Source organism: Lichenostomus cassidix, chromosome 12 (genome assembly GCF_008360975.1).
Source record: "Lichenostomus cassidix isolate B80296 chromosome 12, HeHo_3.0, whole genome shotgun sequence".
Classification (NCBI taxonomy): Eukaryota; Metazoa; Chordata; class Aves; order Passeriformes; family Meliphagidae; genus Lichenostomus; species Lichenostomus cassidix.
This window is the reverse complement of record NC_139493.1, coordinates 18,731,112-18,753,141: the sequence shown is the minus strand read 5'-3', so window position 1 is coordinate 18,753,141 and position 22,030 is coordinate 18,731,112. Positions and strand designations below refer to the sequence as shown.

The window sequence follows — 22,030 nt, the reverse complement described above, 5'->3', positions numbered from 1 at the left end:
TGGCTCCATAATTTACAAGAGTAACAGAGAACTTCTGTTCACATCAGCATCTTTGTCACCTCCACAGCTGTGTCCATCACCTGGGATTTGTAAGGAGACATGGGGTCATTTTATCTCAGGACATATCTAGAAATCAGGTCTCAGGGATTCTGCTGCTGGGTTTGAGTACCCAGAGATGGCTCTTTCTTTGATGTGGGAAAAATCCTCAAATACTTTGCTATATAAATAAACCTTCAAAGTATCTGTTGGAAAAGGAGAGAAAAGAGAAGGGCAAGGTCACACCATTTTACCTCTGATTAAGGAGCACAGAGGTTTTAAGATCAGCATTTTCTGTGCTAACAAAGGTATCTAATGTGAAGAAGGACAGTGTATGCTTAGCCTTCCTGAATTCAAATCTTCATGTCAGTAGTCATAAAGGCAGCCCAGAACAAAGCCAAAAAACCCTAGACTTGCATGGTTTTGAAGTCATATATCTAGGTTTTATCAGAACTTCACTGCAGCAGGGTCTGATGGGCTGGGGGATTTGTTCTTAAGGAAAAGAGCATGGATCTCATAGATTCTTCCTATTACTGTTAAAGGGCTTTGAATTGTAATCTCTTTTCAGACAAGCCTCAGTGCAGGGGATGGGGGAGGGAATGAGGGACCACCAAACATGTCATTTAGGTCTGTTTGCCAGTAAAGAACGTACTGAGGAGATCTCTTTGGAGAAGCAGAGGCAAGAAAGCAAAATTTTAATAAAAGCTTGTAACTGTTTTTGAGAAGAAGGGAAATAAATATTCTAAAGTCAGTATTCAGGCACTTACACTTTCATATGAAACTTTGTTTCTGTAATTGGGGATTTAGGTTTATATATAGGCTTCTGTGGGAGATGGATTTTTTCCATGGTTCTTTTTTTTATTCAGACATGTGGCAATTCAAATCCTAAAACTAGGATTAAGTCAATTAAATGGGATTAAGAAAACAATGCCCTTGGTGGAGTTTGAAGGATTCTTCTTGTGGGAGACTTTTTAACTGTGTGCAAGAAAATTTAGGAAACAGGCAACAGTCTTTATTGATAGCTCTATTTGTTTTTACTTTATAGGCATTTAGTCATAGTCAGAGCGTGCCGTATTTACTTGCTATGATACAGTTCTGTGTTTCTCTGAAGTTTAATGAACTTGTATGTGTCTTTCTACTGTAGATTGGATCTCTGCACCATGGACTTGGTTGTGTAGGTATTTCTCTCCTACTCCTTCAAAATGTATGGGCATTGTAACTGGCAGCATTTTCCTAAACTGGCAATAAGCTGTTCTGTTATATTTTAGAATTTTTAGTTACTGGTGTTCTTTCAAGTAAAATTTGCTCAGTGTTATAGTAAAAAATCTCCAAAGTATAAAGATTTTCTTAAAAATGTATTTCCCAGAGGCTGCTTAATTTATTGCCAAGGGTCTTCTAAATCTTTTTATTTATTACACTATGCACTTATTATTTATTTCAAATGTTATCATCACAGTAGAAATTAGCCAGTAAAGAATAAACAAATAACAATAAAAACAAAAAACAAATAAAAAACCCCCAAGAAACAAACAAAAAACCAAACAAAACCAAAAGAAACCCAAATAAACAAATCACAGTTGCACCTCACCTTTCCACCTGAGCTGTGGTGTGTTTATTCTTTCTGGTCCATTTGAGAATTGAATGATACTCTGGAAAGATACTGCCAGTTACTTTTAAAGTTCACTTCTGAATGGTAAAATGAACATTGAAAATATTGATTCCAGATTTAAATTATAAGCATGGTCAGTAATAAACCTAACCCATTCTTAAAATGCACCAGTTTATGGATTTCTTTTGGTGTATGGTTAATGAGATCTCATCATTTGCATTTGAAAGAAATTAAATCTCACTCAGCAGCTTCAGAGGGACCTTCAGCAGACATTTCAGATAAGAAAATGGAAAAATCAGTCTTGATTTTCTTGCTGGCTTGAGAAAGTAAGACATTTAAAATGCATTTACTTGGTCCTGATGTCACCATTTCCTTGGGATTGGGGAATGAACAAATTGAATTAACTCAGTGGCTGACAAAAATTAACCTATAGCATCTCACAAAAGCTAAAGTTGCTTTTCATCCTTTCTTCTAATGGTAACAAAAATGCTCATGGAAGCAACCATCCCTTGCCTTGAGCTTTCACTCAGGTTAATCTCAAGTTCTTTCAAGTTTTTATCATTTCACAAAGTAAAACTCTATCCCCAGTAGAAAACTTCCACTGGCATCCCTGTACAGGGCTGCAGGCTGTTAAGAGAGCATTTGATAGGAGAACTTTGATGAAGTCTGAATGTCATGCAAGTTTGTGGCTTAAAATCTTTATGTTCCTGTTGTTGGTCCGTTGATGAAAAAGTCTAATGGGCACAGAGGTAAAAATACTTGAAATATTAAAAAAAAAAAATTGTGTATGAAAAATGTTCTTTCTTGGCTAAATGTTGTTATATGAACCATGAATTTTTGTATTATTGCAGGTGCTCTCCCTCCCCCACCGGAGGCTTGTTTGCTACTGTAGGCTGTTTGAAGTTCCAGATCCAAATAAACCTCAGAAGCTTGGATTGCACCAACGAGAAATATTTTTATTTAATGATCTTCTCGTGGTATGTATTTTCAGGCAGAGAGACTTAGAGGGAGGCATTCAGAAATCCTGTCTCCATGAAATCACTGGCAATTACGTTCGTGAGCATTCCTAAAAATGAATATATGTTACCCTGTATTCCAACAATCTTGGGATGATTAAGAGATATGTATCTTAATTCTATATAATTTGCTTTTAAACTGAAACCTTTTATTGATTGCTACACTCTTTTGTAAGAAGGTATTTGAGGCAGTAGCTTTTACTATAGAGAAAAAACCTCACCTCCAGTTCACCCATTTCCCTAATGGATAAACAGAGACATCCTTTATTCCATGAATAATGAATTCAAGGTACTTGTGAAAAACCAAAATTACATCCTACTTTGTATTCCCCAGATGTTCTCTAAGCCAGATCTGTTTATGCATTTAAATAGGAATAGGATCTGTTAAAATAGATTTTACAGTTGACTTTGCTTTTTAGTGTGTACTTACCCTCACAGACTTTAACCTGACCCAGTCTTTTGAAAAGCAGACACACAGAACTACGGACAGCTTGGAATTATTTGCTTGATTTACTCTTAAAAACAGGAAAATTTGTTGCACTCTATTTGGAATGCACTTGGCTGTTACCTGAGAACTAAGAACTAAATACTGAATATTTTGTTGTGAAAAAGGCACACCTCACACACACGTTATTGTGTGTCATTTTTTACATACCTGCAGACCTTAAAACCAGGAAGTAAATAAAAGAAATGAATCCTTTTTCTTCTGAGTATAACCTCCCAAGTTGTAAATGTGAGCATGAGAAACTGGTGGAACATTGTCCTCTTCAGTTGCAACTTTCGTGCCATTTTTTATTACTTACTCAGATGTCAGTAGTTTTATCAAACTGTTTGGGGAATAATATAGACCAAATTTATCAGTTCTACTAAAATGCCATCATTGAAAGTTAAAATGCGGAAGAACTGGTAAAAACAAACCTCTGGGTCATAAAGAGCCAGAGCAGTTGCACTCACAGTTTATAACCCCACCATGGATGGTCAGTAGGAATATGTTACTTCTGTGGTAGCAAAAAATAAAAACCAAGGTTTGCACAGAGTCAGAGCTTTTTTCTGTGTCAGGGACTGTAAAAGGCAGAGGGAAAGCAGGGCACCATTGGAGGTGTCAGGCACTGCTTGGAAGTGCAGCAGGTTTGGGAGAAGAGAATAAAGGCTAAGAATGGAGAGGTCCTGCCTGGAATCAGACTGAGAAAAGAGGGATGAAGGGAAATATGGTAGCACCTAAATTTGGAGGGGGTTAAGGGTAATTTGAACACATTTTCATTTTTTGCTAGCACAGGAAGGATGCATGGTTTTTTTGGTTGGGTTTTTTTTGGATTTTCAAGAAGTAGAGTTCTGAAGAAGAGAGAACACAAAGGCTTTGTGTCTTCATAAAATATTAACCTTTCTGCTTTAGAGAGATGATGCTGCAGAGCTTTGCTTTTTTCAGTAGTAGTACATTAAATACAGCAGTTGCAGAAAAGATTACAAGTGCATGTTTTCTGACAGATTTATAGCTTTCTTGTGAATAAAATGTTTTCTCTTACGCTAATTCTTCAGAGCAAGAATTTTCCACAGACACATTTGGTAGGAGGAATATTTCACTTTGTTTTTTGGTACCTTTCAGGTGACCAAGATCTTTCAGAAGAAGAAGAACTCTGTTACATACAGTTTTCGACAGTCCTTTTCCCTCTATGGAATGCAAGTTCTTCTCTTTGAGAACCAGTGTAAGTATTTCCTCTCTTTTTAGAGGACCACTTTGTTCATAAATAAAACAAAAATGGTGTATGTGAAAAGGATGGACAGGACGTGATTCTGAATGTAGGAGTACAATTACTCTGAATTTAAGTTAGGCCTAAAGTTTAAAACAAGATGCTGTCAGCATATAAAACAGCAAGACTGCTGTTAGAGTTTTTTGGTTTAGGCAAAGATCTCCCCAAATGTGTTTGTGATTACTTGTAAAGAATAAGATGATTGTCAAGAAACAAACATATCTGTTGCTGAGTCAATCATTAGTTAGCTGGAACTGAGTGATGATAAAAAATGACCAATTTAATGAAATCTGTAATTCAAAACACTCTTTAATTTATTTTCCTGATTTATGGCTTAACTTTGCCTAGATAATGTATGCTACCTCAAATTCAAATACAAAGCACAGACTCTGCATTCAAGCTTTTATTTTTTGACACCTTTTGTTTATGTCTGTTGCAATCTGCATCAGTCCAATATTCTTTTTATCTTTAATTCTTCTTAGCAGACAAAACCCCAAATAATTTGTTAAAATCCTGCTTCTAAGCCCAAATATGGCATCAGTAGTGACAGCAGAGCAGAGTTATTTATATAGTACATAGAGAGACAGCCTGACCTGACTTCATGGCTTGTAAATCAAACCTTCACCCCCTGATAAACTAGCAACAGCCCAGTGTGACCTGCAGTAGTCCTGTGTTTTTCTGTCATGCAAAGTTCTTAGTTTTGCCTTGTCCTTGAGAATGTGCTCCCTAAAAAGCTATTGCTCTTACTGAGTCAAAGCCTCTGGAGATTTCCAAAGGGAAGATTCTGCAGAGCTCACAACAGCTCTGGAGCCCATAGATTATTTCTATGCTTACACATGCATTTTCTCTCTCTTGTGCGCACATTACGTGATATAAAATTCAGTTTTGGAGAGGGAGGCCAAATACATCTATCCTGGATTCTACTAAAAATAGAAGGATTTATAATTCTCTGATGCCATGTTAAGTAAAAGATATTAAAATGCAAGCATGCTAAGTAGAAACACTAATCAAATAAAAATAGTGAAACAAAGAGTAAGGGCTTGGATTCCTCCCAGTGAACTGGAGGCATTTTAACTGAGACACTTTGGCAGACACAGTTGGGCTTCTGAGTTGAATTCACTGCAGTGAATCAGTGAACAGACTGTACTCTAATATTGGTGTCTGTTAGGTGGGATGCACTGTTTTCCACCTGGGAAAGAGAAGTATTTGTCCCCTCTGGTTTGTAAAATTAGATACTCCTGGTCTCCCCTGTCCCCAGCAAGCTTTGGGCTGTTTTGACCAGAGCCATCAGGAACTCTGTGTGGAGCAGCTGTCAGAGTCAGCTGGTTTCAAGGGAATAAAAGTCAGTGTTGTTAAAGCAGAAGCAACAGAAATACTGGTTTGGCTGCTGGTGAGGTTGAACAACATGACTGGGACTGGTGATAGAAGAATTGACTTTTAATGATAGAAGGAAATTATGTTGAGGGATGGATGAGCTCCAAAAAGGAAAACAGTGTCATATATGTCTAGTAAATAAATAGGCCATAAGGGAAGTATATTTTACATTTTCAGTCAAAATCACTAAGAAAATATAAAGGGGAAGCAGATCACCTCAGAGCATGTCTGAAACCAGTAAACACTGATGTGAGTGTTTCCTGATGCTTGACCAATACAGTGTGGAGAAGTATCTCTGGTAATAAAATATTTGTGAATATTATCTGAAAATTCCTTCTTGGTTGATAACTGGGGGCAGCCCAGGTGACCTTGGGGTTGCCAGGTTTCCTTGTTTGGTTTTGTAAGCATTTTTATTTTATCCCTGGAGTGGTGCAGAGCTGTTTGCTGCATTCCCTATGCCAGTGTTGCCAACACTCCACCTGAACCTTCCCAGCACTGGGGCCCTTTGGCTGTGTGAGATACTGACAGCAGATCCCAGCAGAATCCCCAAATCCTGCCTCTTTCCTTCCCCTCTGGACCCCTTGAGCCTCCTGGCAGTTGCTCTATTTTCCCTGAGGATTGTAAATGCACTTCCTTCACTTTTAGTTGCAGCTCTGATCTGGGAGTTAAGGTACCCTAAAACCAAAGTTGAGGTATCCTAAAAAGCCAAGCACATACACTGGTTTCTCAATAGTTGAAGTCTTTTTGGAACCTGATGGCTTTGAGGGACCAGAATGCCTTACATCATCTGCTGGCTCTTGAGAAGGCAGGTTTTAGCACATGGCAGCCCTTGAACTTGGGCTCAAATACTTGAGTAAATATTCGAGAGCTTTAGCAAACCAAGAAGGGAAGGCAGCTGAGTTAAAGAAAACATTTATGAGTTAAAATGCACATGTTGAGATTTGCTGACACCCCATTGCTCCAGGCCTGTGCTTCAAGCAAAGACAGGTTCTGTTTCCTGCAGCAGAATGTATCTTCATTCTGAGTATCTTTCTGTAAATGCACCTTCTGTCTCAACCAGGAGATAATTTTGACCAGCTGTTTAAATTTCAGATGTCCAGCTAGAAAAGAAGCAGACAGTTTGCTGAAATTCTGCCTTTTATTATGAAAATGTCCATAATATGGGTCAAAAGATGGGTGAAAAAACCAAACCAGTCCTTTCACTTCTTCAATATGTGATTTCACAGATCATTTTAACTTTACTTAAAGAAAACAAGGAAAGCAGGATGTACAGGGAACACAACTCAATAAGTAGTACTAAATCTGTACCTGCTTGTGTGTTTGTCTTCCTGCAAATGATGAGTTAAAGACAATTTGCAGCATTTGAAGTGCTTCAAGTAGCCTTTAAACTCAGCAAAACTTTGGCCACAAGTGGGTAAGGTAGGTCATGGGATCAGTTCCATGAAATAAAAATTATCCCTTTAGTTTTTTGCTTTTTTCCTGGTATTTTTCATATATAATGTATATTGTACCTTACGGGTAGCAGCTGCATAAAGATATCTTTCAATATTTGTTCAGTATTTGACAGTTAAGCTGTTCCAATGTACCTTAGGGATTTTTATTCTAATTCTGTGCCTTCAGACTTTTATTTCTCTGACTTTGTATCCTCAGTGGTAATATAAGTAAAAAGCCTTCAGTTTTCGTGGGTATTTTTACTAAAAGAAAAGCAATTGGAATAATCAGAGCTTAGTTTGTCTTGACTTTTTCTTCCAGATTATCCCAATGGCATTCGGCTCACGTCAGCTGTTCCAGGAGCAGATATCAAAGTACTCATAAATTTCAATGCACCAAATCCTCAGGACAGGAAGAAGTTTACAGATGACTTGAGGGAGTCAATTGCAGAAGTTCAAGAAATGGAAAAGCACAGAATAGAGTGTAAGTACAAAGGTACATATAATAGAGCATTTTCCAGCTACTCAAAATAAGAAAATTCTCAATATGTGTATAACATATTAGAAACTCCTTAAACTCCTTAGAACTCCATAAAAGTTAAAACTAATGTGTTGTTCTCCATGACTTTGACTGAAGAAGGAGGAAAAAAGACAGTAATACCTTAAGCCCCAGCTGAGTTCATTGACTCCTGTTTACTGCAGTGTAGCTGCAGTGGAAGTTCAGCCAGGACAAACTGCAAATAACAATGGACAGAGGAGAGCTGGATCTGGGATCTGTGGCATAAATTACAGCAAGAATTTTAGGGATACTTTGGACAGAGGAGAGCTGGATCTGGGATTTGTAGCATAAATTACAGAAAGAATTTTAAGAGTAATTTGGACAGAGAGCTGGATCTGTGATTTGTAGCATAAATTACAGTAAGAATTTTGGGGGTAATTTACATCCCACTGAAATTCTCAGTGATGGCCCTTCCAAGAAGTTCCATTGAATTTTTCTTCATTTCCCTGTTGCTATTCCTGTACTCAATAAGGAGTGATCCATATAAATGATCAATAATGATCCATAGAAAAGCAAAGAAATCTCTTTCAGTTAGGAAGATACTGCACCCCTGTGATTATCCCATATTAAATTGCTTCTCTAAAACAGGACTGAGTTAGGTTGCTTCAAATCTTTCTGTGGATGAAACACAGGATCAACAAGAGTGTGTGGGCCTGTAGGAAAGTGGATTCAAACCAATACATTTTGCAGGTAGTTCCATGAGTGTCTAAACATGACATTTTACCCCATTTTTCCCAAAGAGGCCCTGTGATCAAGGTAGAGGGGTGAAGCTCCTCCCTGGCATTGCTTCCCCCAATCCCCTCCAAACCCGGGGATGTTCCCGCTCATTTCACGGCCAGCAAACACCAACTGCAGAATCGCTGTGTGTGTTGCAGCCGAGCTGGAGAAGCAGAAGGGGGTGGTGCGTCCCAGCATGTCGCAGTGCTCCAGCCTGAAGAAGGACTCTGGCAATGGGACGCTGCCCAGGGCCTGCCTGGATGACAGCTACGCCGGCGGCGAGGGGCTGAAGCGCAGCGCGCTGAGCAGCTCCCTGCGGGACCTGTCCGAAGCAGGTAAGCGCTGCCTCTCCTCCCTGGCTCTCTGCATGCAAAGCTGCCTCCACCATGCCCACAGAGCCCAGCTCGCTCTGGGCCTCCAGAAATAGCACTGCTGGAATCTCACACTTCCAAATAGCTCCCCTGACACAGCTCGTGGTTAATTTCTGTTTGGTTTTTTTCACCCTTTGTTCTATTAAGCTGCCACTGTTTGAAAGCATTTAAGGTGTTGTAGGTTGCTATAGAAACTTTTAAAGGACAGTGAAGACAGAGGAAAAATTGTAAGTTTTTAATGAAAAAGAAATTATTGAGTTGTGCTAGGAGTAATTCACTTAGTTTTCCTTTCTTTTTTTTCACCTCCTTTGCTTCTTTCTCCTCCTAGAGTAGATCTAGAAAGGAAAGGAAAGCTCCTGGTCTCTGTGTAATGAGCGCTTTCTGTGTATTCTGTGCTCAAGTGTACCTGTGTTACCACCTGGATGAATGAAATTGAGTGAAGCCCTACTAAATTCTGTCTAGAGCTGTGTAACTCAGTGTGTCCCTGATGCTCTTGTTTTGTAATTCAGACATAGTTCCTAATTCTTGCAAAAGAGGTTGTTGTGAAGTACTCTTGACAGTATAACCAAAGAAGCCCTAGTGGACAAGAATACTGATATCCCACAAAGCCACTGATGTGTCTTAAGTTTTATTAACTGATTAAAACAGCTAAAGACTGGAAAGCAGTGGTGGTGTGATTTTTTAGCCAACGCAAGCCAGGGGAAGTTTGGCATGTTTTTATCTGATGGTTTGCCTCACACCTGGCATAGCCATGTAATCTTGCAGTGTTAAAGATTCCTGTCACTGACAAGAACTTGTATCTCAACACCATGTCCACTCTTCAGAAAGTACTTCTAGGGATAGTAGAAAATCTATTTTTTTAAATTTGTTTGGTTTTTAGTTCATAGGCTGTGTTCCATACTCTAATCTGTTCTTTTAATTGCAGTGGTGATGTACAGTGTAGTCATAATTTCAATATTCTGTATAGCTTTAGTACTAGACACTACTTAACTATTTCCTTTTTTTAACTAAAGAAGAGATTTTAGCTATGTTGCAATAAATAAAATTGTTGTAAACTGAAATGATAGCCTGTGTTTTGTGGGTATATGTATGTGCATACAAATATGTAGAGAGTGAGCTCTTTCAATTCTTTTCTTCTCTGTTTAGGCTTCCATACTCATATCTCCATTTGCTTCATTAAAAAGACTCAGGCACTTGATCCAAAATCAGGCTGAAGTTGAATATTGGTGCTTGTTTGGCTCCAGTGGATTTTAGATCAAGCCCTAGTCTTCACCACTCTTATCTCTCAGATTTGAGGATATCTCTTCATCCTTTTCTGTTGTTTTGGTTTTATTTCATTAGAATGAGAACTACCATATTGTTAATATGTGAGTTCAGTGGGTATCTGTACCCCTAAATGTGATTTCTGATTGATTTTTTCATTCCATCAGAATTACTCATCCCTCTCTTTCAAACACTGCCATGTATTTGAATTCATATTATGGGTTTAATTCAACAAACAAGCATTTGTAATCACAAACACATTTCACATGGCATGCCTACAACTGGCATGCTTATTACTGAAAATAACCTTTTTCCATGATAAAAAGTAGAAATCACTCACAGACTGTAGGGTTTATCAAAGAGTTTGTTAAACCCAACTAAACTTAATTTTAACTTGAAATAGCTGAGAATTATGGAGAGTTTCTGTTTGGTCTTGTGCAGTGCAACTGACTTAAGAAATGACCTGCCTGTTATTTGCTTTGTTGTTTGGTGGAATGACTTCAGGGAGATGATCCATGTCTTTCCTGCCTTTTCTCAGGGAGTAGCTTGCATGTGAGGCTAATTTTATTTTCAATATGGGAGAGATGATCCATAGAAAAGCAAAGAAATCTCTTTTAAGTTAGGAAAATACTGCACCCCTGTGATTATCCCATATTAAATTGCTTCTCTAAAACAGGACTGAGTTAGGCTGCCTCAAATTTTTTTGTGGATGAAACACAGGATCAACAAGGAGGAGGAACAAGAGTGTGTGGGCCTGTAGGAAAGTGGATATTTAGAGAGGCCCATTCTACATTTAATCAGAAATAAATCTAACCAACATGAGAGGATGGCCTGGTTGCATATTTATGCAGTAAGGCAGACAAATGTCCAACAAACATTGCAAACCCAAATTTTTATCTTTATTCAATGAAGGGAAATATGACTGAACAGCATTTGGCTGCACAGGTACATGACAGAACTATTTGAAAACAAACAATCAATTGCTGTCCCCCAGGCATCCCAGTAAATGGTGGCTGTGGAAAGTGACTTTAAATTTCTCTGAGTGATGATTCAGAAGCTTCTGGGATCTGACAAATGCTGATAACCTGACTGATTGTCCCTCCTGTGCTGGAAAGGCACAGAAAAGCAGAATTTGTCCATGAGGAATCATTTCCTGTGGGTGGTTCTGCTGTGTGTTTGACACAACAGCTCAACTCACAACTGTGGAAGGGTGTGCTGAGGGTCTCTTCATTTAAGAGATGCTGTTGTTCCCTGTGGATTGACAGTTCTTTCCATGGAATATAAAACAGAATATGGCAACCAAGTGTTCCAAGATGGGAATATGTCAAAAATATTTAGTGCTTTATTTTTCTCAGAAGACAAATGTGTCATTTTTATTTCATTTTTCCTGAGCTATAGTCAAGGAAGAACTGAATTAGTTTGTTCCAGACTTAGAAATTCTTAATTTATATAAAAATGGTAGAAGCCAGACAAATTTTAATGCATCTAAAGCTGAGTTTTATGAGTTTACAGAAATATGGGCAAAGTATGATGTCCACTCATGGCCACTATTCCACAGGAGGAGTGATTTGGTCACTAAAGCACAGCAGGAAGGATTGGACCGGTTGTGTTTCCCATTTTGTATCTCTCCCACTTTTATGGACTGATTTTAGGTTATTTAATTTAAATTCCAGCCACTTTGAGTTCCTGGGGGACCCAGTGCTTTCACATTGAGTTTACAGTGGAAATCCAGCTTTATTCCCACATCCCTAACGTGTAAGGTGGGAATAATATTTCCACACTGAACTGGTTTAATAACTGCAATTTCATTGATTGCCCCAGTATTACACAACTGGCATACCTAGGCAGTACTGCCCAAGTGCAGGGTGGTACAGTGGTTCTGTTATTGGGAGCTGGCCTTGTCTCAAAACAGCCACAGGCCAATAAAGACTACTTAAAAACCAAAACAAACCAAAACCATAAAATAGTTCCAGAATTAAAATAATTCTGTTTCTCTATTCGCTTATAAAATCAGTGAACTTCTAAATTTTTTATGTTTCTCCCTTCCAAAAAGGACTTGTTTTTTAAGGAAGCAATATCAGAATGTATTTTGTTTAAATTTGCTATATTCCAAAATGTAACGGAAAAGACTGTGGAACTTCCCAGCATTGCAATCCCCTCAAAAAGACACTGAATTTGTGGAATTGCAGAGTCCCTTAATCTGTTGAGTCAATCTGTGCTGGGATGGTGCTGTGCCCTGCCCCTTTCTCCTCCCCTGCAGGGTCACTGGGTTATTCCCTCCCTCATCCCTGTGGGTTTTGCACAGAGGATCCCAGCAGTCTTTTACTCCTTTTTTAGAAGAGCTTTCCAAACAGGGAGAGCCTTTTCCTGTCTCTTCCCTTGTGACTGTTGTAACATTTCCTGTTCCTCAGTGGAATAGCAACAGAACAGGGCTTGATAGAATTTACTGGGTTCTTTAAATCAAACAGATTTGTGTAACACAAATCTTGGGTGTGATGACACCCAACTATTTTACCGGACACCCTCTACTGTACCTCAGCACTTTTCTATCACCAATTTTTGTGTCTTATGGAAAAGACACTGTTTGCTTTGCCAGGAGGAGGAGTTTGGCAGGCTGAAGTGTGGTTTCCACATCTCCTGGCCTTTATCAGGATTCTGAGAATAATCTAAAGATGCCCAGAAACTATTTTCACCATCAGCGTGTGATCTTGAGACTGGACTTGTTTCACACAGAAATCAAGATGAAAATCCGAAGGTCACAAGAGTCCTTTTCCTCCTGGAAAGTGTTCTCTCTAATGATTAGAGGATATTGTAATTCAAAACCTTTTTTCATATTTTCCCCCCCATACAAAGCCAGATCATAATACATTGTTTAGCTATCAGTTATCTCACTGGCCCGGGAGAGAGTTTCAAAAACTACAGAGTAGCAGTGAGAAATATGTCCATGTTCTGAACTGATCTGCAGCCTGAGCTGTGAGATCATCACACATCCTGTGATGTGTGTCCTGCACACATCCATTCTGCAAGGTGCAATGGATTTTATTAATGAAGTTCAATTTTCTTTTGGCATGGTTAAGTTTGTAAAAATATTGTAATCACGTCATATTTCTGCTATAAATTTGAAATATTCTTGGCCCCATATAATGCATGCTCATATATGGGACATACACTTATGTAAGTTAAAGATATTTCTTACAAGGAATATTCATATCTAGCATCAATGAATTGTTGGAATTAATCAGAAAAGGTTAAATTAATTGAAATTTAATTTTATAAAATAAATTAAAGCCTGCACTAACAGCCTTAAAAAATTAAAGTAAGCATAACACATTAAGCAAAACTAATCATCAGATTTTGATAAATACCACCTTGCTTTATACCACAGCTGCTAATTATCCTGCCAGTACATGCTTAGATGCAATTTCAGTCGAGAGTCACCATTTTCCTGCCATGCATGTGAAGGCTGGAGCTCTAGGGAGAGATTTCTGAGATGGGATGGCATCCCAAAGAGCAGGGAACAGTCTGGAATAAACACACATTGGCAGGGGGAATGCTCATGGGGATTTACTGAATAGCCTTCACATCACACTGCATGTCAGTACAGAATTGGGTTCAATTTGTTTTTAAGAAAATGAACAAAGCCTCTGTAGGGTGATAGTGCCTATCTGAGGGAAATTACAGGCATTTTAAGTAGGATTTTTCTGTTTGTTCTTGGCTTTGCAAGTACTACTTTGCCCTGAAGTTATTCTGAGCAAAATTCCATCTGTCGCTCTCTGTCCGTATTTACTGTGTCTGTGGTTATTTGATCAGACTGTGACTCCTGCCATATGCAAAAGGCATTGGACTGTTGTGTTTTCCTTCATTTTTGGCCACGTTTAATGCCCCGTGTCAGCTCTCAGTCTTATTTGCAACCCTGACTGCTAAGATCCAAGGTGGCTGTCGCAGTGTGTTTGCATCAGCAAGCAAGAGTGATTGGAGTGTTAATCAGTACTAATCCTGTTATCAGAGCAGAAAAATATCAAAGCCTGACTAGAAGTCAAAATAAGGGATTTTCAAAACCAGTTTTTCTCGGGGGACTCATAAGATAGTACAGCTATGGTTTGGCTGAGGCTAAAACTGCAGCCAGAGATGAAGTGATGAGCTTTTGACAAAGAGCCCATCCAGGGGAATTGTTCCAAATCCCAACAAATCTAACAAGTCAAACAAAACACCTTGACCACAAACACCTTCCCCTCAGTTTAATGTCATTGCAGAGGGGTTTGTACCGGGGAGCAAACTCTCCATGATGATGAGAGGGGGAAATGTTCCAGCAGCCTGGAACTGTAGCTCTTAAGAGAAACTTGTGTTTCAGGGCAGTGACCAACCAGGTCAAAGTTATGCTTACAAATCCATCAGGAGGTATTTTTTGATCATACTGATCCTTTAGGTAGTCTGAATTGTCCTCTGACCAATTCCAATGTTCCTTATTTCTGATCCCAGGTGGTTTTGGGGTGTCTGAGATGAGGGGATGTCGCTCATTGGTTCAGTGATGCTGAAATCTTCACATTCTCGCCCAAAACCACCTCTTACAGTAGAAGATTCTGAAGGCAGCAAAGTGCCAATGCAGGGTGGAGATTGTCTTTGATATTTGGCCTTGCAGGAAAGCAAGGAGGGAGCACTGAGAAAACTTTGGTTTCTAAAACCATGCAGATTTTAGGGAAGCTCTGAGCTCCTGAGGACTCCTCAAAGCTTAGCTTTGTTTCTGCACCCTGCCAGGAAAGCGTTTTGAAACTTTGCAAAGCAATGCCCCACAAGCTATCTTCTAAAAATCTCTATTTCCACTGCAGCCAGATGCCATTTTCTCTGCTGTGAAATGAGAAAGAAAATCTGAGATCCTGTGTCCTACAAGGGCCACTGAGGTCTTCTGGCTCTTTAGGCTAACAGTCTGGAGTTTCAAGTGTGGGTTTAGGCAAATGTCGTTGCAATTTGAAACTGTTGGAGGACAAATCCAACATACTTAGAGATAAAGCACTGCACAGCTAAACAAACAAAATCTAGCCATAATGTCAAGACAGATTCCAGATTTGCTGATCAAAAATTAAGTTTAGTTTTTTTTAAACCTCATTAAAGAAGATTGTATGAAATCCACTGAGGTTCAAAGCTGAAATTGAAATGATAAAACCAATGAAATGATAAAACTGATGAAGTGATAAAACCGATGCCTCTCACAGTGCCTCACTCTGAAGTTCTGAGTATTTCAACATTAAATATTGCATTTAAATTAATGCCACCCCACAAGTATATCTCAATGTTTAAAGAAAAAGAACTTCATAGCCAATTAGATCCTGGGAAACCAAACCATTTTAAACTGTTGCTGCTCAGCATCACAACCCCAGCACTAAATCCAGCTGCTAAAACACACGTACTTTAAGACTTGTGCAAATCTAAAAAACAAAAAAATCACACCCCGCTCATGCTAGTTGATTCACAACAACAACAGCCCTCCAAATTCCGATCCAACCCCTTCAAACCCAGCCAGGTCCAGCAAGCTGCTGTGGCTGATGGCCCTAAAGCTGTGAGGTTGTGCCCCGAGCCGCTGTCCCCGGGCAGAGGCAGCGTGGGGCCGCAGCTCTTCGGCGCCGGTCGTGTCGCAGTCTCTAATCTCTGCTGTTGCATGTCCTGGGCAGGCAAGCGTGGGCGACGCAGCAGTGCAGGATCGCTAGACAGCAATATGGAAGTAAGTAGGAAGTTCCTGATGTCTAGCTGGATGTGATGATGTGCATTTCAAACCTTTCTTTTATATACATATATTTTTTTGCTCTTTTTTCTTCTAACATATATATATATATATAACCTGCCTGCCACAAATAAAATGCATGCCTAGGCTACTCACTCCGTATTCTTCCGGCTTACAAAGCACTGACAGCTTGTTTTAGAGCAATGCCATTTTTGGTTTGAGCTAACCTTGTTCCCTTTGTTCCTGCAAGCATGGTTAAATGGATATGATGTGTCCTTTTGCCACCATTTCAGTCTGGTCCCAGCTTAAAAGCCCACTCGCTCTTTGTTACCAAGTACACTGTTCTTGCTGTTTGATATTTAGCTACAACTATTGACTGTCATGCTCAACCATCCCCATTGCTTATTTTCGAGTTCAATTGCTAAATGTATGCAGTCATGACACCATGGAATTGCACAGATAGGGCATGGGAGGATAAAAAATTCTTAAGATAGGTGAATTCAATGTGGATTTCATGAGATTTCATTCATCTTCAAACCATTTATATATACTGTTCATGTCTCTGAATTCAGCTTGCAGATTTTTTTTCTTTTTTTTCTCTTTTATTTTTTTTTGTGTTCGCTTTAGGTAGATTGCAGTTTAAATCTAGCACACTTTGCCTAACTACTGTTGTGTCCAGTAACTCTTTAAAAATACAACCACCAAACTTCCAGTAACTAAATTCCAGGCTAAATAATAAAGAATGTTGGACCACAGGTCAGAATAGTAAAATCACCTAGAAATCTTAGTGGCAAAAATGGTATGGTTCCATTTAACACAAAATGCACAGGTAGGCCTGAGAAGCAGCACCATCACATAGTAGTGGAAAACTACTATAAATAAAGTTTTAAATACTGTTTTAAAATCTGAACTGTAACTGTAATGTTTGCTGCTGTATGTTTAACTATTTAGGTTGAATTTAATGGAGCTTTTTTTTTGTGGTTAGAAAGCAAGTATGGTACTTTTTACAGTATTTTAAAATGTATTTTTCCTTTAAAAACACACTCGTAGATCTTATATTACTCTTCCGTGACTTTTTTTTTAAATTCTAAGTCATATCTTTTGATGTCAAAGTACCAAGAGAAAATCACTCAATGCTTAACATCCCCAAGAAGGGCACGAGTGCCCCATTGGCAACTTAGGGAAGGTGGAGATAAGACTTTTCCTAGAACTCTTAACATAATCCACCCATGTGACCACTGAAGGACGAATTTGTGGGTCAGTGTGAACTTTTTTTTCTTTCGAACATTTTAAGATTTTTTTTTAATTTTGATTTCTATTAATTTCTTTTTAGGGGTCCATCATTAGCAGTCCTCACATGCGCCGAAGAGCTACATCAACCCGAGAGTGTCCATCTCGCCCTCACCAGACTATGCCTAACTCCTCCTCACTGCTAGGCTCCCTGTTCGGGAGCAAGAGGGGCAAAGCCCCTTCCCAAGGGCACCCGCAGCCCGCGGCGCACGCGGAGGGCGCGGCAGGGCCACACCCGCACCACGCCCAGTACTGCCACGTGCAGAACCCCCCGCCCTACCACCACCACCACCACTACCACCCTCCTCCTCACCTGCCCCACCCGCACCAGTACCACCAGCACGGCCACGGCCACGCCCCGCACGCCCCGTACCTGCAGCACGCCCACGCCCACCCGCCACACCCACCGCCCCACCACGCCCACGCCCCCCACTCCTCCCACTCCCAGCATTCCCAGCACTCCCAGCACTCCCAGCACCACCACGGGCCGCCTGCGCCTCCCTCCACCTCCGCCAGCACCAAGCCCAAACACAGTGGCATCAGCACAATAGTCTAGGCCTAAAGCCCCTCCTTGTAACTCTAGTTTTAAACCGAGGCACTTAGAGGAAGCAACAAATCACACTGTCAGTTTTTACCTAGGCCGTTTAATGAGCTTAAAGGCTTGCTGTTACTAAATAAAATAATTCCGGTTAGCCCAGGCCATACTGGTTTTACTTATCTACTGGATAGATGTTCACCACCATCTGGTTAGTTCTTATTTCCAAACTTGCCTTGAAAACATGCTGCTTGCTGAATCTGAGGAAAGCTACCTTTTACACCAAATCCCTGGACAATTTTACACGCATAATGAAAAGTTAGTCTATGGAAAAAAAAAAAGGAAAAAAAGTGAGACAGAACCAAGTGTTGCATTCTTGCTCTTTTATTCTCAATGGGCAAAAAAAATAAGTAGACCTGATATGGTTGATGAAAGTACGTAAGTAAACTTTATATAATATAAATATATACATATAAATATATATATATACTGTATAGTTAACATTTGTGCTTGGAAAGAAATTTTTTCAGTCCACAAAACTAGCAATATAGACTTTACAAGGAATTCCACTTACTTGATGGACAGTATAATAGATGAATAGCATATGAAAGAGTAGACCAAAAACATTAAACGTTAGAAACCAATTTCAGACATTTCAGTATTTTCATCACAAGTCCCCTGGACTTGTTAAGATTTCTAAGCAATCATTACTAAATGTGCCAAGTAACATAGCATTTAAATGTTGTAGTCCAATACTGCTTTGTATAAATCCTTATTTTATTAACACGATGATATCATACGTAATCAGTATTAGAACTGCTCTGCTATTTCAGGTAAGCAAACTCGTTAAGATGCAGTAATTATACCGTAGCAATGGAGGAGGCCCACTTACCTGGGGGCACCTCCAAGCATTGGTCACACAAGTTCTTAGACACTTTAAAGGCTGTGATAACTGTGAATTTACATGATCCACATTTCTTTTGTAAGCATATGGATTGAATGACCACACGGGAAGAGTTCCGCCAGGTGCATGTAAACACTGCAAAAACATTCATCTCAAACATGAAAATGGCAAACCTCCATCCTTCTCAGCTCCTTTGGTTCCTGTTCACCATAATTTCTCATTTTTACCCCCAATGAAGCTGAATTCTAGTCCAGAGTGTTTCCAGTGGAAGTGCTCTAAAACTTGAAGGTTTGTTTTAGAATTTAGTATAGGGTTTTTATATATATATATATATATTAAAAAAACAAAATCTGTAATTCCATGTAGCCATGTGCTAGCAACAAAGTGGCTTTACCATTTTTACTCATCACATTTGTTAGTTTGAAGCACCCAGCACTCAGCAGGCTGAGTTTATGCTCAAATCCTCACTTCCATAGTCCAGTTAGTTGCAAGACATCACATAAAAATAGGCTGTGCTGCTGTTGCTTATGTGTTGTAACCAAACCATTTGCAAATTTCTATCCAATTTGTATCCTGAAATCCTGTACAAAGTTATCCATGGCGCCTACTTTGTAGTTTCAGCACTTTGAGCCACTGCAAGGACTTAACACCTAAACAGTAGAGACAAAAGGAATCCCAACTGCAAAACTGTACCAGCCTAAAAGCAAACCTTGAAGAGGATGAGCAAAAGGTTCCTGTAAGAGATGGGTAAAAGCAATCCCAGCTACAACCATTCGGGTTTCTATGTAACAGTACTAATAAGGTCTGAAATTAGGAGGACATGAGAGCAGCAGAGTGACTTGTCATGTTGGCTTGCTCATGGCATCTCTGGCGTGGGGAGGATGGGAGAGGTTCAGTCATTTTGTCCCTTTCATACCATGGATACCACAATACCAGCAAAACTGCAAACTGAGCACTTTGTTAACCTCCACAGAGAGCAAATGCAGCAATCTAGAGTTTAGCCTTTTGTTTCCAGCAGTCCACGTTTGTTTCACACATGTGCAATATATATTTCCCCTTCTGCTCCTTCTCCTCTGAATTATCTCCATGGAAAGAAAACAAGTAATTTTTATTTTTCTGTATCATTCATTCTATTCTAAATTCTGCGGCTTACCTTAAGAGGGCTCGCCTGGGTCCCCTGAGGCTCTGTTCCTTGCAGTTTAAAAAATATATACTGTTCTTATAAGGGAAAGTAGAACTGTCTGCATGTCATCTAATGTTATTAGTGTGAGGCTACACTCTACATATTGTATAATTGCAAAATATATCAGTGTTACCGTTGATATTAGTTGAAGTAAAGTGATAACATATTTCAATATGTAGACTTTTCTTCATACATCTGTACCAATAGTAGAGTCTAACTGTAATTTATAGGTTGTTCCAGAAAAGATAAATAACCATTCGGGTACAAACATCTCTCAAACTGCATCTTTTAATTAGAACAGAGGTGAGAAAGCTCCTCTTCACTGAGTGACGGAGTCTGTACTTGTTTCAGATGCAGAGGCATAATGTAAGTAAAATTCTGTACATGGAATCAAGGCAGAATGTGCAGTAGCAGTGGAGAGGAAAGTCTGACTCACTCTGTTGATTAACACTGAAGATGTTGAATCTCCCCAGATCTGCATTTGCTTTATGTTTAAAAAAAAAAACCTTTCATTCATTTAAATTAGAGTTATATATAAATATTCTGTACTTAAACAGTAAGCCACAGTATAATGCATGACCACTGATTTTCCATGTGCAATCAATGTATTTGTGAGCCAAAGTGTTCAGGAGATGTCACAACTGTGCATGCACAGAAACATTCACACATGGCTTCATGGACACTGGGGAAGGAGTCTGTGCCTGCCCTGGGGGTGCAGGGAGTTGCTCTGTGAAATCACTGATCATTTGGAGGGTTTTTAAAAACCAAAACTGGTCATGTGAGAGTGCAGAATTTGGAAACTTCTTTCAAGCCCATGAGGAGAAACAGTGGACTTGACTTTTTCTTTCCCCTAGTTTTGTTCTGTTTTGTTTCTTAGACTATGTGTTTATCTGTACTTCAACCAAACAAACTGTCTTGGTGTCAGCACAAGTCTCCAGCCCTTTGCTGCTAGTTTAGGGTTGTAGTAAAACCTCTCTGACTCCGTCCTTGATTAACAGTTGCCTAGAGCAGTGTGGGTCATGCTTAGAATAGGAAAATTCCAGTACTTAACACTGCGTGGGGTTAAGAAAATGAATGAAAATTAATTCTTCAGCCTGCAGGCAGGAGTAGAATTGAGAGGGTTTTTTCTCAGATGCCACTGTCAATTAAAAACTGGTACAGAACTGCATAGAGTCACCATGGTTCTCTCTTCCCAAAACGATGTGACAAAGCAGTAATGCTGATTTGAACAAATGAAAGGGCAACGTAAAGAATGGAGGTGTGGCAACAAAAAAAATCTTTTCTGGGACAACAATCAAATATGTATTTGGGGGTTTTTATTTTTTTAAGTTAAGAATGAAATGTAAAACAATGTAAAAACAAAAAACAAAGTTCATCCTAATATAATGTGCGTCTTGTATTGCTAAAAAAAAAAGTCTAACATACAGTGTAGAATGATTTTCCCATCATGTACTGCATGCAGCAGAAGCCTCTTGTTTCTTGATAAAATGAGCTGAAAGACAGTCAGCAGATATTTAAACACTGAATCTCTAGATGTTGACTTGCTGTTCCATATGAAGCTGTGTGTTTTCTGCAGTTAAGCATGCATTTTGCTGTTCCCTTGTAAAATACCATCGCACTTCTTGCCTGCAAAATGGATTCTTGTGTATATATTTAAAAGAAAAGTGGAACCAATAATAAGATTCAATTTGGAAAAGAGAAAAGGGGGTGGTGAAAATGGGACCAGTAGGGGGAATAGAGAATTCTCTAAATTGTACATAGTGTGTAAATTAGCATTACTATAAGTCTGCAGTCACTTTGAGGTTGCCTATCTCCTGCTAGGAACTTAAATCAGCTTTCAGTTGTATTAAACTGTTAGAATTAGGTCTTGAATGCAGACTGTTAAAGACTTCAAAAATCATTATGCTTACAAGAAGCTTCTGTTCTGGGGAGGCTCGAGACCCCTTTTGTAACTCTGGGGAAGAAAGGAGTGCTTTCATTTTAATATGCATTCTGTTTGTAAGTAGTAACAGACCCTATTGATGTAAAACTATAACTGTGATCATGTGGAGAAATCAAATAAATCATATAAAACTCTTTGTTTCTCATTTCGTGCAATCCAAGAGCTTCAACTCTTCATATTTGAAATGAAGGGAATTCTCTCTGATGGAATCCTGGCCTCACTGAGGCAATGGGATTTCTGCTGCTCCCTTCAGAGAGGCCATGAATTAAAGATCAGGTGGTGGAGGTGGTGAGTGCAGTCTGGGATCCCTTCTCAGTAGGCTTGGGTTGCTGTGGTG

At 39.3% G+C, this 22,030-nt stretch overlaps 1 protein-coding gene across 19 annotated transcripts in view; it reads left to right on the top strand.

Moving 5' to 3' along the window:
- The window catches only part of IQSEC1 (IQ motif and Sec7 domain ArfGEF 1), a 322,066-nt gene extending 300,239 nt beyond the window's left edge, over positions 1–21,827 (top strand). For 16 of the 19 annotated variants that reach the window (XM_085073103.1, XM_085073102.1, XM_085073121.1 and 13 more), the window contains 7 exons: positions 1,181–1,210; positions 2,497–2,622; positions 4,265–4,364; positions 7,536–7,709; positions 8,648–8,824; positions 15,790–15,839; positions 17,173–21,827. In XM_085073103.1, coding sequence (XP_084929229.1) covers positions 1,181–1,210; positions 2,497–2,622; positions 4,265–4,364; positions 7,536–7,709; positions 8,648–8,824; positions 15,790–15,839; positions 17,173–17,685 — 1,170 coding nt within the window. In that variant the 3' untranslated portion in view covers positions 17,686–21,827. The remainder of the gene's footprint in view (positions 1–1,180; positions 1,211–2,496; positions 2,623–4,264; positions 4,365–7,535; positions 7,710–8,647; positions 8,825–15,789; positions 15,840–17,172) is intronic. The other 3 variants (XM_085073104.1, XM_085073117.1, XM_085073120.1) reach the window with 2 other exon arrangements.
- Positions 21,828–22,030: the final 203 nt, after the last annotated feature.